The following is a 15,555-nucleotide window of genomic DNA, read 5'->3' as shown; positions in this document are numbered from 1 at the left end:
GGGGTTCAGATAGTCTTCAGAGGCCATGCTTGATATAGTAATAAACATCCAGTTGGAATAAAAGATCTTGGGGAATGGGAACATTTATGTAGGTGAATACTTGGAAAATATAGAAAAATGAGGATATTTTTAGTATTTTGCGTGTAGAGCTTCACTGGGTAGGCTTACAAATCTTCATTTGCAATGTAGAAGAAACAAAGAAAACTTGTGTCACTGCAGCAGCAATGCATGGACACAGTGGGGCTTCACGGTGGCATTACTGTGAGCTGTTTAGATGACTTAGGGCAATAGATATTAATTTTGTGCATATTAATGTTATTTTCTCTGAGTTTGAAAATGATTAAACAAAAAATAAGGCAAGAACAAAGGTATATCGATAAATCTTAAATCAACATTTTCTGAAATATTGAAAAGTATTCTTGTAGTTATTTACTAAAAGTTTTATGGTAACAGTGAATTTGTTTATATTTATATCCAGAGCGTCTCATATAGATCCTTCAATAGAGTAGGTGCCCAGTATAATTAGTTTCATTAAATTGATGACTGACTAAATAAACTTTCCGTATCTCTCCATGAAGGAAGCTCCAGTGTCTATTCACCTTTATACTTTGAGGCAAGTTTAAGAAAAAATTCATTAATACCAAGAAGGATCATTCATAGACAGTTAAGAACTGTCTATGTTTTATTTAGTTACTGGTTCCAGACATTTAAGAAACTTGAAATTTAGAATGGCAGGTGGATCATGAAGAGAGAAAGGTGTTTAGTTGGCAGCAATGGTCTCTTGAATCCAGTCCAGGTAGTTGCAGACCTTGGTGTAGACACCGGGTTTGCCTTTCAGAGCACAGCCCAAGCCCCAGGACACAATACCCTGGAGCTCACCATTGCAGACCACGGGGCCACCAGAGTCACCCTGGGCAAGAGGGAAAAGACAGTCAGAGCTCTTGTTCATGCCCAGAGGCAACAATGGGCTCCAAAACATTTCTCCATGATCCAGGTGGTATACTTTTATCCAACCCCTAATATTCTATATGATATAACTTTTCTCCTCCTGAAAATGTAATCCTCAGTCTCCTCCTATATCCCTATTATTCTTCCTCTTTACCCATAGCCCCTCCTCTTTCCTAGGTAGCACCATAGGGCCAAGAAATCTTGAGGACTGTACAGATCAAATGTGGTGCCACTTGTCCTGCTCCTCTTACAAGGGTTGCATTCCACCATGTGCCTCCTCAGAAGGGCACTTTGATGACCTGTTTGCACACCAGTTTCTAGGTATCAGTTTTACCCTCTTTTACTCTACTCATCACTACCACAAAGACAAATCTTGTAATTTATCTCAATGCTGCTCCCCTCTCACAATCAGTCCCATGGACTCCATAGTCCTCTGAGTTTCAGAGAAGGAGAAACATGGTGGAGAAGAGAGACTGATCTGGATGAAGCAGGAGCATGAGAAACTCACCTGGCAAGAGTCCTTTCCCCCCTCCAGGAAGCCCAGGCAGAACATGTTGTTAGTGACCTTGCCTGGGTAGGAATTGTGGCAAGCAGTGTCAGAGAGCACAGGAGCGTCCAGACACTGCAGGAGGGAAGGATATTTGACTGTGGAAAGCAAGAGTGAAAATGGACAATTATTCACAGGGTTCCCTGATTCCATTCTATTTCCTCTCTTTCACAGTATTACTCTTCAGTGTTCCAAGAAGCCAGTGACATGTATTACACGTGAACATTTTACATAGGTTGTCCACAAAGTTCTAATCAAGTGTTTCTTTGACAGGAGCATCACTGGCCACAGATGTCAAGTAAAGAGACTGTTTCTAGAGAAGGTGTATACTTTCATCAGTAAGAAATTATAAATGTCTCTGTTTTATTTCTCTCTTGTTTTCTTTACATCTCTGCACAAATCTAGTAATATTTTAGTTGAGTACCTTGACATTTTTATTGTCAAGTAATCTTTCTTTATCTTCTCCATATTCTCAGGAAAAAAGTTTTACAGATTTCATTTAGCATCATATTGGAGTACCTATATCCAAAGCTATGCTTAGGAAACCTTGACTTGAGTGAAGATTTAGACTGACTGACCCTCCAGTGACCTCAAGCCTGGTGCTTGTTTCCAGTTATCATTTACCTCCAAAGCTCAGGGTGTTGCCCCAGCCAGACACGAGGCACTGAGTCCCAGTGGATGGACAGGATGTGGGCAGAGAGACTGTAGACACTCAAGCGCTGATGGTGGCGGGGGATGCCAGTTTGATCAGCATGATGTCGTTATTTAAGGTGTCTTTATTAAAGTTGGGATGCCGGATGATCTTGGCTGCCTGAATGAACTGCTCATCTCCCTCAAGGACTTCAATGTCATGTTCTCCCAGACGCACTTGGAGTCGGCTGCGTTAAACATTAGAAGTGTCCTAAGTTTCCAATCAGAGCTTCTCCTTCCCCAAATCCCCAATCGTGACCATGAACACAAAAGCATTCTCATCAAGCATTTTTTCATACAGGGGATTGTGCCCTTATGGCAGCATGTGGACCACCACACATGCTGCAGGTTAGAGAGGTCTTTATGCCAGTATCATGGCTTGTACATTGTGTTACAATAGGAAGGTCTAGTAATTGGAAATATGGTCCCAAGTAAAGAGTTGGATATGGTAATGAGATTGGTGGCACTTTCCATATTTACCCACTTTGGAATCACTGAGTAACACAGAGAGAAGAGGCTGGAGGACTCAAAGACAGCAGGATTTTAAGGGAATAGATTGTGTTATGCCTGTTTGTATCCTGTACTGGAATTATGATGCCTCTCATCACCTCCATGTGCCATTGCTTCCTGGTTAAGCTGTGATGGAGAGGACCAGGATTGACTCATGGTACTTCACCAGCCACTCTGTCCCCTCCACATATTTAGTACCATCAGTTAGAAATACATCAGGAAACTCTAGAGTACTGCTCCATAGGAGACCCTCAACCTGTTGTACAATGCTGAGTGGGTCATCAGGACTCAGAACCTGAATCTTGTATCTAACAAGAATAACTACTGTTATGCTTCCCGGGTGGAGGATAAACTCGTCTTAGCACTTGGGAATGTGAAGTCAGGTCACTTATGACTTGTAGCAGTGAGCTGCAGTCAGCACCCACTGGTCACTGATGAGGGAGCCTCCACATAAATGGTAGCCCACGTTCAGTGACACCTGGTAGGGCAGGGAGTTCTTTGCACAGGTGTAGCCTCCCACAATCTTGTCATCATCAGGAGTGGGGAGAGCAACTGATAATAAAAAGTTGGAAACTCACAGTCAAACAGATCCATCCTGCAATTCCTACTCCATCAGGAAGATTTGCTTTAGACTAACCAGAAAAGAGATGACAGAGTTCTCTTTTCTCACACAATTGAGAGAAGGAGGTTTAAGGATTTCTAAAAAAATGTATTATTCTGTACTTTTGACACACACACCCTTCTTGTTCACTACCATGAAGCATATAAGTTTTCATAAGTGCATTAAATGTGAAATGCTGTGTTTTCATAAATATTCATCCTCCCCCGACACACACACACAACTTTACACATGGGCACTTGTGAATTCAAGAGAGATCTGTCCCTTTTCACAATAAGTACTTGATCACCAGGGTTGAAGTTATAAAATCATGTTTACATAAAACTGAGTTTTGAGTCATGTAAATTGATAGAAATCTTTGCAGTAATATTACTGTTGTGTGTTTGGTTAATAGGATGTTGGTTTTGCATAGCTCTCTCAATCGGGTAACATAAAAAAAGGAAAAAAAAACTTTTAGAAGTCAAGTGAAAATATTCCTAGAACATTGTACTTTGCTTCTCCCAATTTGTTGCCTTGGATCTAACTAATATTCTATTAAATCATTTTAGATAGCAAGCACATTTATATAGAGGACGGATACCTACTGATTGGTTTGTTAAAAAGACTCACCAGCAGCTCCTAAGATGGCAAGGAAGATGAAGGTCCTCATGGTTGTTCACTGGGTCTGGACTCGGAATGGGATGAAGGCTTTTCATCCTCAGGTATTTATACCTACAGTTTGTCATTGACAGACATGGCCACAGGTGATTTCACTGGGAAAAAAATGATTTCACTGGAAACTCACATATCTCATTTTAGATTGACTCTGTGAAACATGGAAGGTGATTAAGCATCAATGTTAAACAACATCAATTTTCCAGACATTTATGGGAATGGAAGTCATAGACCCACCTGGTAGGAACCGTTCTCCATAATAGGAAAATAAGTTGGAATGAAGTCATAGGTCAGAGCTCCAGGTTTCTGCATTCCCAGACAAAAATCTTAGGTAATTGGTTGTTTTAAATATTTAATTTTTCCTAAGGACTATCTGGAGCCTTGAACCTTTGTTGCTTAATTCATATTGGCTCTTGCACACACTCACATTTTGTCTTATATTAGTTCTCATCTTGTATATCCATGTTAACTTTTCATTATTAGAAGGAAAAATGTGTTCTCTGAGAAATGGAATTTTTTAAATTCCAAGTAAAAAAACTAATCCTCCAAAACCAAAGGCTGAATATTTTCTCTGATATATAGATGTTCATTCACAATTAATTTTGGGGGGGGGCAGTTAGGGAAGAATAGAGTTACTTTAGATTAGGTAATTTGTTCATCTTTGAAAAAGTAATAGAAAAAAAGGGAAAGTAAAACATGATAACAAGTTACTATATTTCAAGGGTATACTCATCCCCTATATCTGTGGCTTATCTTTTCAGGTTTAAGTTACTCAGGGTCAACCATAACCTAAACATGCTCAATGGAATATTCTAGAAAAAAATGTTTTAATAAATTTTAAGTAACATTTAGTTCATTGTATTGCATATTTCTTTATTTTTTCAATAGAGGTAGTTGTTTATCTATTACTGCACCTAGTTTATAAATTAACCTTTATCATGGGTAAATATGTATGTGAAAACATTATATATGAATTTGGTACTACAGGTAGTTTCAAGTCTTGGAATATGCTCCTCCTGTTAATCGGGCACCACTGTATTCTAATTTAATAATCTTCATAACAACCATATGGAATATCTGTTAACAGACCCCATTTATAGATGGATCAGTAAAGGCACCATAGATATAAGGAACTTGCACAAAATCACACAGCAAGCCCACGGTAGAATGATAACAGAGGAAATCTGGCTTCTAAGTTTGTGTTCTTTCAAGGCAAGGAATCTTGGCTTAGTTTAATGCCAGTGAAGTGAATGTTTCCTGTGGGGGGGGCACTGAAGGGGTGTTCATGTGCCAACTCTATCAGAGATACCATTATGAATGTTGTACTATAATTCTCATCATTTTGGAAACTGAAATAGGAGTCTTAGAGAAGCCAAACACTTGTTCCATAGTTTCATAGCTCTTGTGGTAAATTCAAAGTAGAGAGTCAATCAGTTTCATTTCAGGACTGATTTCCTCAATGGTAATGCCATAATGCCACATCTAGCTGGGCACAGTAGTCAGATTCTACACCTATATAGAAATCTAAAACCACCTACCAGAACAGTATTCTGCTTGAGTAAATTATCACTCTTGAGGTTATTTCTGTATATGTTTGTTTTATTTTCATTTAATACTATCTGCATGAAGACATCATAGTCAAAGGCACAGTTTCTTAACCTTGACTCTGTTGACATTTGCAGTCAGATGCTATCCCTATTCAAGCTATAACCATTATGTTTTTGATGTGAGGTGTTCCTGGAAAAGCTCATGATAGACAATGCAGGAATGTTCAAAAGTAAAATGGTCACATAATAAGAGCTAACCTAGTCAGTGTATTAATCCATTTGATGGATTATCAACTTGAACAGACTGAATGGTGGTAACTGTAGGCAGGTGGGACATTACTAGAAGAAGTAGGTCATTGGGACCACGCTCTTGGGCAGTATATATGTTTCCCTGGATCTTGGTGCTGTCTCCCTCTGCTTCCCATCTGTCCTGAGCTGAGCAGCCTTCCTCCGCCCTGACATTCCACCATGAGGTTCTGCCTCACCTTAGGCCCAGAGCAATGGAGACGGCTAACTGTGGACTGAGAACTGTGGACTGGAAACCATGATTCCAAATAAACTTGCCCTCTGCTAGTTGCTATTTTCAGGTATTTTGGTCATGGTGATGAAAAGCTGTGTCCCATAATAACATCCCTAAAAATAAGCTCTGTTATGTGTCTAAGGTTTCATCTTTGACATACACACACACACACACACACACACATTCACAAGGGACATATAGAATAATGTTCGAGGTTATATATCAAGAACAAATTAGCTTTGTTGAATAATTTTTTACCTCAGTATGAGAAAACTAGTTCATTAATTAAGAAAATAATGAGGTGGCATTCTGTTGGTGTTGGAAACATGGCGGGGAAATTGAGAAACAAAGGAACCACTGAAACTGTTATTCCCAACAGAGCGCTGAACATCCCATAAGCCTACCTGGAATAGAAACCGCATGTGAATAAACTGAGCTGTTGAAGAGTAAATCAGTGTCTCGAAACTGAAGATGTTTGTATCCTTTTGATATATTACATACAGTCTTAATTGAATTTGAACAGCAAGTCTAAAACATTACTGTGACAGAAAACATTTACATTTAAACCATTTAGAAGTTATTGTCATAGAAGATAATAATGGTCTACACTGAAATAATGAAACTCGTTAGATTTTTAAGGGAAAAGAGGCTTAGATCGGTCTTATTAAAGAAAATTTTCTCAGATAAAATGATCTTGATATTTATTTCTTCTTACTGTGATACTAAAACTAGGTTCTGAAGCTCATCCCTTGGAACATCTGAGAGAGAAACGTGTTGGAGAAAGAAAGACTTCATCCACCGATCAAAGAAAGGAGAAGCGAGGGCTCTTGCTCATAGAAGTTTCTCAACTCCAGCATTGAGGGGTTACAGGTACAGGGTAAGAATGAGTGCTGGGATAGGTGGGCAGAGAAATAGTCCTGTCTTTTCTGGGAATAGGCAGAGCTCTTCCAGGACCTTGGGTATCACTTCTTTTCACTCCTTTCAGGACATGGAGTCTCTGGTCATGGGATCTGGTCATTGTCTTTAACCTTGAGGAAGGAGAGAAAGAGATAGATCTGAATAATGCTAAGGCAAATTACCCTTGTACTTTAATTTTGGACAAAATGTTTCCCAAGTGATTGACATGTCTATATGCAGAGCTGAGGAGAATCTGACCTAACGGGTTAAAGTAGCAAAGACAACAGACACAAAATGAAACAGATGCCAGGCAATTTCATGCTGCTATTGTCCCCAGAGGACAGCTTCAGCCCCGGTGAAGAGTGAGTTTCAGCAAAAACAGCCTGCACATTCCTGAAAGTTAACCTAGGCAACTGCTGTCATCATAATCCCCACACCAGAGAGGTTATCTACAGCCAAGTTAGTGGAAAATTCATAGAATATTTCCCAGCCACGAGTAGCTAAACTTCTGAGGATGGCTATGACTTCAACATATATAGCTATAAGTCTCTAATTAGAGAGTCAACTACTCCAAATCCCCAGGAGGAAGAGATAAATATACATCTTTTGCTGTAATTAGATAAATTGAAAACTCTATGCAGTTACCCCTATTCTCAGATTCTGACCTTTTTGCATTTCCTTACATTCTCTATGAATACCATTTGCCTCTCACTAGATCTTACTGAATCATGAATTCGAGATTTATTTATAGTCAATATGCGTCCATAAACTCCTCTGACTCTTTCAAATGGCTCTTCATTTTAAACTGCAGTAGGCTTTGATAGGTCTTGGATAACTTTCTTTGATTATGTATAAGTTAAAGTCTGATTTCCCCATCAGGCATCCCTTTATCCAGGTTTTTTTTTGTTGTTGTTGTTAAAAATATCAGTTTTTCTAATTAGTTATACATGACAGTTGAATGCACTATGATTCATAGTACACAAATGGAGCACAATTTTTCATAACTCTGGTTTTAAATGAACTAGAGTCACGCCATGGATGCAATTATACATGTACCAAGGTTAATAATACCATCTAATTCCATCATCTTTTCTATCCCGTTGCCCCCTCCCATCAGTTGGCCCCTCCCAACCTCTCTCTCCCCTTTGCCTAATTCAAAGTTCCTACTTTCATTCTGCCCCCCCCCCCATTATGGATCAGCTTGTATTTATCAGAAAAAAGCATTCGGCCCTTATTTTGGGGGGATTGGCTTATTTCGCTTCGTATGATATTCTCCACCTCCATCCATTTATCTGCAAATGCCATAATTTTATTCTCTTTTAATGCTGAGTAATATTCACTTTTGCATATATATCACAGTTTCTTTATCTATTCATCTATTGAAGGGCATCTAGGTTGCTTCCACAGTTTAGCTATTGTAAATTAAGCTGCTATAAATTTTGGTGTGTCTGCAGTATGCTGTTTTTAAGTCTTTTGGGTATAGACTGAGGAATGGAATAGCTGGGTCAAATGGTGGCTCCATTCCAATATTTCTAAGGAATCTCCATACTGCTTTCTAGATTGTTTGCACCAATTTGCTGTCTCACCTGCAGTGCAAGAGTTTGCCTTTTCCCCACATTCTTGCCAACACTTTTTGTTGCTTGTGTCCTAGATAACCACCATTCTGACTAGAGTGAAATGAAATCTAAGAGTAGTTTTGATTTGCATTACTCTAATTACTAGAGATGTTGAACATTTTTTATGTACTTGTTGATTGATTGTATATCTTCTTTGAGAAGTGTCTGCTTAGTTCCTTAGCTCATTTATTGATTGGATTATTTGGGGGGTTTTGGGTATTAAATTTTGAGTTCTTTATTTATCCTGGTGATTAGTGCTCTATCTGATGTTTGTGGTAAATATTTTCACCAATCTGTAGACTCTCTCTTCAAATAATTAATTGTTTCTTTTTTTGAGAAGAAGCTTTTTAGTACGAACTCATCCCAGTTATTGATTCTTGGTTTTCCTTCTTGCTCTTTTGGGGTCTTGTTGAAAAAAATCAGATCCTAGCCCAACATGATGAAGACTTGGGCCTACTTTTTCTTCTAGTAGGTGCATGGTCTTTTGGTCTAATTCCTAGGTCCTTGAACCATTTAGAGTGGAGTTTTGGGCGTGGTGAGAGGATAGGGGTGTAATTTTATTTTACCAATTATGAATTTCTAGTTTCTCCAGCAACATTTGTTGAAAAGGCTCTCTTTTCTCCAATGCACATCTTTGTCACCTTTGACTAGTATGAGATAACATATTTATGTGGATTTGTGTCTGTGTTCTCTATTCTACAACTCTATTTTGGTGCCAATACCATGCCGTTTTTGTTACTATAGCTCTGTAGTGAAGTTTAAGTTCTGGTATTGTGATGCCACCTGCTTCCCTCTCCTTGCTAAGGATTGCTTTGGATATTCTGGGTCTCTTATTTTGCAGATGAATTTGATGATTGATTTTTATATTTCTAGGAGGAATGCCATTGGGATTTTGATTGGAATTGAATTAAATCTGTATAACACACCTTTGGTAGTATGGTCATTTTGACAATAGTAATTCTGCCTATCCTAGAACAAAGGAGATCTTTCCATCTTCTAAGGTCTTTTTAAATTTCTTTATTTAGTTTTCTGTGGTTTTTGTTGTAGATTTCTTTCACCTCGTTTGTTAGGTTGATGTTCAAGTATTTTGTCTTTTGAGGGTATTGTAAATGGAGTAGTTTGTTTAATGTCTCTTTTATAGGGTTCATCACTGCTGAACAGAAAGGCATTTGATTTATGAGTGTTGATTTTATATACTGCTGCTTTGCTGAATTTATTTATTAGTTCTTGAATTTTTCTGATAGAAAATTGTAGAATCATGTTGTTGGCAAACAGTGATAGTTGGGGTTCTTCTTTTCCTATTCATATCACTTTAATTTCTTTGTCTAATTTAATTTCTTTGCTATGTCAAGCATTTCAATGACAATGTTAAATAGAAGTGGTGAAAGAGGGCAATCTTAACTTGTTTCAGTTCTGAAAGGGACTGTTTTCAATTTTTCTTTGTTTAGAGTGATGTTGGCCTTGGGCTTAGCATATAGAGCATTTACAATGTTGTGATATGTTCCTATCTTCCCTAGGTGTTCTATGTTTTGAACATGAAGGGGAGCTGTATTTTGTCAAATGCTTTTTCTACATCTATTGAGATGATCATACGATTCTTACCTTTTAGCCTATTGATATGATGAATTACATTTATTGATTTCTGTGTGTTGAAACAAATTTGCATCCCTGTAATGAACCCCACTTGATTGTTTTACACTATATTTTTAATGTTTTTGTATGTAATTTTCCAGAATTTTATTGAGAACTTTTGCATCTATGTTCATTCAGGATAATGGTCAAAGTTGTCTTTTCTTGATGTGTCTTTGTCTGGATCTGTTATCAGGGTGACACTAATCTCATAAAATAAGCTTGTAAGGGACCTTCCTGTTCTATTGCATGGAATAATTTGAGGAGTACTGATATTAATTCTTCTTTAAATGTCTTACAGTACTCAGCACATAATCCATCTGGACCTAGGCTTTTCTTGGTTGGTAGATTTTTGATGGTGCCTTCTATTTCTTGCATGAAATTGATCTTCTTAAATTTTGTATATGCTGGTGATTCAGTTTGGGCAGATAATATGCCTCTAGAAATTTGACAGTTTCTTCAATTTTACTGGAGTATAAATTGCCAAAATAGATTTAATTGTTCTTTGTATTACAGTGTGTCTGCCTTAATATTATCCTTTTCTTTATATATTTTAGTAATTTGCATTTTCTCCCTCCTTTTCATTAGGGTAGCTAAGTATTTATCTGTTTATTGTTTCCTTCATTTTGAAGATTGATGTTTCTTTGTGTTTTTTTTTTCCAGAATATCTCTATCTTGATATAATCTTTGCTACCTGTCTTTGACCTCTTGTCTCCTTGTTGGAGTGATCAATCAGTGCCCATATTTGCCCTCTTATATCATTTTTCGATTGGCAGACTATGTTAATTATGTACAGTTTCAACTCTTTTTCTGATATTTCATCTACTACTCTGTCATTGGAAACTTTTATTATAGCGTCTTGGTTTGTTTGGCAAACTTTTCTTTCTTGTTTTTTCGTGTTGTTTTTGTGTCTTTCTCTCTTGCAGTGTGGTTTTGAGGTGTTACAATTTCCACCCTGTAATCTTGTAGTGTCCCTGCAGGTTATCAATACCTCACTTTTAAGGGGGAGATCAATGTTTACAACACTCAGTACAAAAAATGTGCCAATATAAATCAAATGCCAGATTTTGTCACTGTAAATAGAAATGATGTATTTGATTATCATTTGCCATACAGACAGTAGATTTGCATAAGGGTTTGCAGTTTCTAATGCTATTCAGAGAGAGACCAGAGGGTGTAGAATGAGGTGTTTATGAGGTAGGATTGAGAATATAGAGGTATTAGTTCATAGGAAATTTGAAAGGGGAATCAAAAGGAGTTAGCTCTTAGCATTAGGAAATTGAGAAAGAAGTGACCACATGCATCAAGATGGTGTCTATTAGCATACGTATTAGGGATATCTCTGGTGTAACCAGACCCACAGGTCCTGGTTGTTGTCCCTAGTTGAAAGCACCCATATACCTAGTTAGTGGTGGCACTTGTGAAACCTGGAAGTCCGCTTCAGGGTACCATGGCAGTTGCACAAGATGGAATTTGTCCCAACTAAAGATGGCAGAGGCAGCAGCAGAGGTAATCCAAGATGGTGATAACTGCTTTCAGAGATGGGGCTGGGAGGGTGGGCTGTGCGATGGCATTGGGATGCCTGTTCACGGATGAACCACTGTGGTGTGCAGTGCTGCAGCAGGCACTTGCCTCCAACCCCTATCTGTTTGTTGTTCCATGGTGGGGACTGCCACTTGGTAAGGACCATGGCAGTGGCTGCAGATGGAGGTGCCGTGGAAGGAGCAACTCCTTGGTGTTGTGGAGCTATAGAGTGGACATCATCTTCACGTGGCAGGTTCATACCCTCCTCCCCCAAGGCGGCATGTTGTCATGGCCCCTCCTCCTACTTCCTGAGTTCAAGATGCAGGTGCCCTAGGTCTCCCCCTGCTCCTCCATCTGATGAGTCATCTTTAACAACTCACTTCTCTTATAAGGTCTCTGAAACTTCCCCTTATCTGTGATGGTAAGTTTGTTACCAAAAGCTTGGTCTTTGTCCCTGATGTCATTCCAAAAACAAGGACCAAAGTTTGAGTACGTAAAAAAAGAAGTTTCATTTGATATTTCTCTCTGGACTCCTCTGTCCTGAGATGCCTTGTATAGACTGTATGTTGTGACCCCTGAAGGGGGTCTGTTGAAAACTCCACCTCTGATTAGAGTGTATTACAACATGGGGCCTCATAGAGGTAATTAGATGTAGATGAGTACAAGAATATGGAGCCACCAGGATGGGAATTGTGAAAAGAAATAGAGCTATCCATTGGACGCAGGAAGACAATGGCAAGAGGATGAGGGTACCTAGCAAACCAGGAGGCTGCCCTCATGGGGTATCAGGACTGCTAGTGATTGGAGTGTCCCACATTAGGCTCCAGAACTGTGAGAAACAGTGTGTTGTGTAGGGCACATGGCTCTGGGATTGTGACAGCAGCCTGAGCTGAGACCCTATATCCTCTTCACCTGTCTCTAGGCTGCATTTCCACCATACATCCCTGCTCTCTCTACTCCAAAGTGCCTGTGCCCAGAGCCCACTGAGTCTTTCCAGAGGACTCCTAACAGACTTGCATGGGAATCCTGTGTAGGGACTCTCACTGCAAGCCTGCTCTGGATCATCCATGGGAAGATGAATGATTGTGGCAGAGCTGGAGAGAAACCAAGGCAGAGTGTGTGGTGTCTTGTCTTTGGGGGTGGAAGAGGACAGATCACACCTCTAGGGTGAAGACCTTAAAGATCTCACGTAATACATCTATTTTGTGCAAACATATCCATATTGTACTTTCTTTTAGACAACTAGCTTACATTAGTACCAAAAGTGAGCCAGGAGTGGAGGGGACAGGTTGTGGGAGTGGGGGCTCAGATCATGTTCCCAGGCCATGCCTCCTGTAGCAGTCAGCTTCCAGTTGGAAAACAAGTAGATCTTGGAGAACTGGAACATATGTGTAGGTGACTCCTTGGAAAACTATATATTAACACATTTCTACTTCTATAGTTTTCCCTCCTCAACATAGATTTCCAGAAGGTTGAAGAAAAGGGTAGAGAGACCATCCCAAAGCACTTGGGATACTGATTGTGTCCTTTCTCACACACACACACACACACAATTTTTTTCTGACCATTAATAAAGTTTCTTGTATGTATAGAAAAAAAAATTCTGTTGACATCATCGTTGTATCCGCAATGTCACACACTCATCTACCACAGAGTACATGATTAGTAAATTTGTTAGGATGGGTGAGTGGCTAAATAAGCTTTAAAATTCTATCTATAAAACGAAGGTCAACTGTCAGTCAACACATATTATGAAGACAGAACACAGTATGTATAAATACCAAGCAAGGATCATATATGGACAGAAATGTCACAGAAGAAAATGCTTTCATTGAGATGTTTATTTTTGCATAGAAGGATAGGGGATGCGATTAGTGTACTAATTGGAAAGAGACATGATGATGTCCTCTGAGGTAACAGATTAAAGGTAAAGTTGAGACCAAGGGGTGAATCATGAAGAGAGAAAGGTGTTTAGTTGGCAGCAATGGTCTCTTGAATCCAGTCCAGGTAGTTGCAGACCTTGGTGTAGACACCGGGTTTGCCTTTCAGAGCACAGCCCAAGCCCCAGGACACAATTCCCTGGAGCTCACCATTGCAGACCACGGGGCCACCAGAGTCACCCTGGGCAAGAGGGAAAAGACAGTCAGAGCTCTTGTTCATGCCCAGAGGGGAGAATGGGCTCCAGAACATTTCTCCATGATCCAGGTGCTATACTTTTATACACCCTCCCATCCTGGGTGATATACCTTTTCTCCTCCTGAAAAAGCAACCCCAATCTATTCCTATATCCCTCCTGTTCTTCCTCCTTACCCATAGACCCTCCTAATTCGTTAGTAGCACCACAGGGCCAAGAAATCTTGAGGACTATACAGATCGAATGTGGTGCCACTTGTCCTGCTTCTCTTACAAGGTTGCATTCCATCCTTTGCCTCCTGAGAAGGGCACTTGATGAACTGTTTGCACACCAGTTTCTAGGTATCAGTTTTACCCTCTTTTACTCTACTCATCACTACCACAAAGACAAATCTTATAATTTATCTCAATGCTGCTCCCCTGTCACAATCAGTCCCATGTACTCTATAGTCCTCTGAGTTTCAGAGAAGGAGAAACATGGTGGAGAAGAGAGACTGATCTGGATGAAGCAGGAGTAGGAGACACTCACCTGGCAAGAGTCCTTTCCCCCCTCCAGGAAGCCCAGACAGAACATGTTGTTAGTGACCTTGCCTGGGTAGGAATTGTGGCAAGCAGTGTCAGAGAGCACAGGAGCGTCCAGACACTGCAGGAGGGAAGGATATTTGACTGTGGAAAGCAAGAATGAAAATGGACAATTATTCACAGGGTTCCCTGATTCCATTCTATTCCCTCTCTTTCACAGTATTACTCTTCAGTGTTCCAAGAAGCCAGTGACATGTATTACGCGTGAACATTTACATAGGTTGTCCACAAAGTTCTAATCAAGTGATTCTTTCTTTGACAGGAGCATCACTGGTCACCGATGTCAAGTACAGAGACTGTTTTCTGGAGGAGGTGTATATTTTAGGCAGTAAGAAATCATGAGTGCCTCTGATTTATTTCTACTTCTTTTTTTAATCACTGTACCACTCTAATCATGATTTAAATGAATACCTTGAATTTTTTGTTATCAAGTAATCTTTCTCCATCTTCTCCATGTTCTCAGGAATGAAGCCTTACAGATTTCATTTAGCATCATATAGGAGTACCTATATCCAAAGCTATGATTAGGCAACCTTGCCTTGAGTGAAGATTTAGACTAACTGACCCTCCAGTGACTCAAGCCTGGTGCTTATTTCCAGGTATCATTTACCTCCAAAGCTCAGGGTGTTGCCCCAGCCAGACACGAGGCACGGAGTCCCAGTGGATGGACAGGATGTGGGCAGAGAGACTGTAGACACTCGAGCGCTGATGGTGGCGGGGGATGTCAGTTTGATCAGCATGATATCGTTATTTAAGGTGTCTTTATTAAAGTTGGGGTGCCGGATGATCTTGGCTGCCTGAATGAACTGCTCATCTCCCTCAAGGACGTCAATGTCATGTTCTCCCAGACGCACTTGGAGTCGGCTGCATTAAACATTAGAAGTGTCCTAAGTTTCCAATCAGAGCTTCTCCTTCCCCAAATCCCCAATCGTGACCATGAACACAAAAGCATTCTCATCAAGCATTTGTTCACACAGGGGATTGTGCCCTTAAGGTAGCATGTGGACCACCACACATGGTGCAGGTGAGAGAGGTCCTTATGTCAGTGTCATAGCTTAGACAGACCATGCCGTCCATTGTGTTAAAATAGGAAGGTCTAATAATGGGTAACATGACCCCAAGAAAAGAGTTGGATAAGG

At 39.8% G+C, this 15,555-nt stretch overlaps 1 protein-coding gene and 1 pseudogene across 1 annotated transcript; both read right to left on the bottom strand.

Annotated features, from left to right (window-relative positions):
• Positions 1–695: 695 nt before the first annotated feature.
• On the bottom strand, positions 696–3,963 carry LOC107149178 (annotated as a pseudogene).
• A 9,606-nt stretch (positions 3,964–13,569) lies between these two features.
• On the bottom strand, positions 13,570–15,274 carry LOC107149177 (cationic trypsin-3-like). Its single transcript, XM_015493935.2, has 3 exons — positions 15,027–15,274; positions 14,364–14,500; positions 13,570–13,822 (listed from the first exon to the last, which is right to left on the bottom strand). The coding sequence occupies exons 1-3, from the start codon at positions 15,154–15,156 to the stop codon at positions 13,673–13,675; spliced, it is 417 nt and encodes a 138-aa protein (XP_015349421.2). The 5' UTR covers positions 15,157–15,274; the 3' UTR covers positions 13,570–13,672.
• Positions 15,275–15,555: the final 281 nt, after the last annotated feature.

This window comes from Marmota marmota, unplaced genomic scaffold (assembly GCF_001458135.2).
Source record: "Marmota marmota marmota unplaced genomic scaffold, marMar, whole genome shotgun sequence".
NCBI classification, from domain to species: Eukaryota; Metazoa; Chordata; class Mammalia; order Rodentia; family Sciuridae; genus Marmota; species Marmota marmota.
This window is presented reverse-complemented; position numbering and strand designations above follow the sequence as displayed.

Coding starts and splice junctions, on each gene's coding strand:
- LOC107149177 (XM_015493935.2), bottom strand. CDS start 15,156: ATGCTGATCAAACTGACATCCCCCGCCACCATCAGCGCTCGAGTGTCT. Junction 14,501..15,026: donor CAACACCCTGAGCTTTGGAG/GTAAATGATACC, acceptor TGCTTTCCACAG/TCAAATATCCTTCCCTCCTG. Junction 13,823..14,363: donor GGGGAAAGGACTCTTGCCAG/GTGAGTGTCTCC, acceptor CCTCTTGCCCAG/GGTGACTCTGGTGGCCCCGT.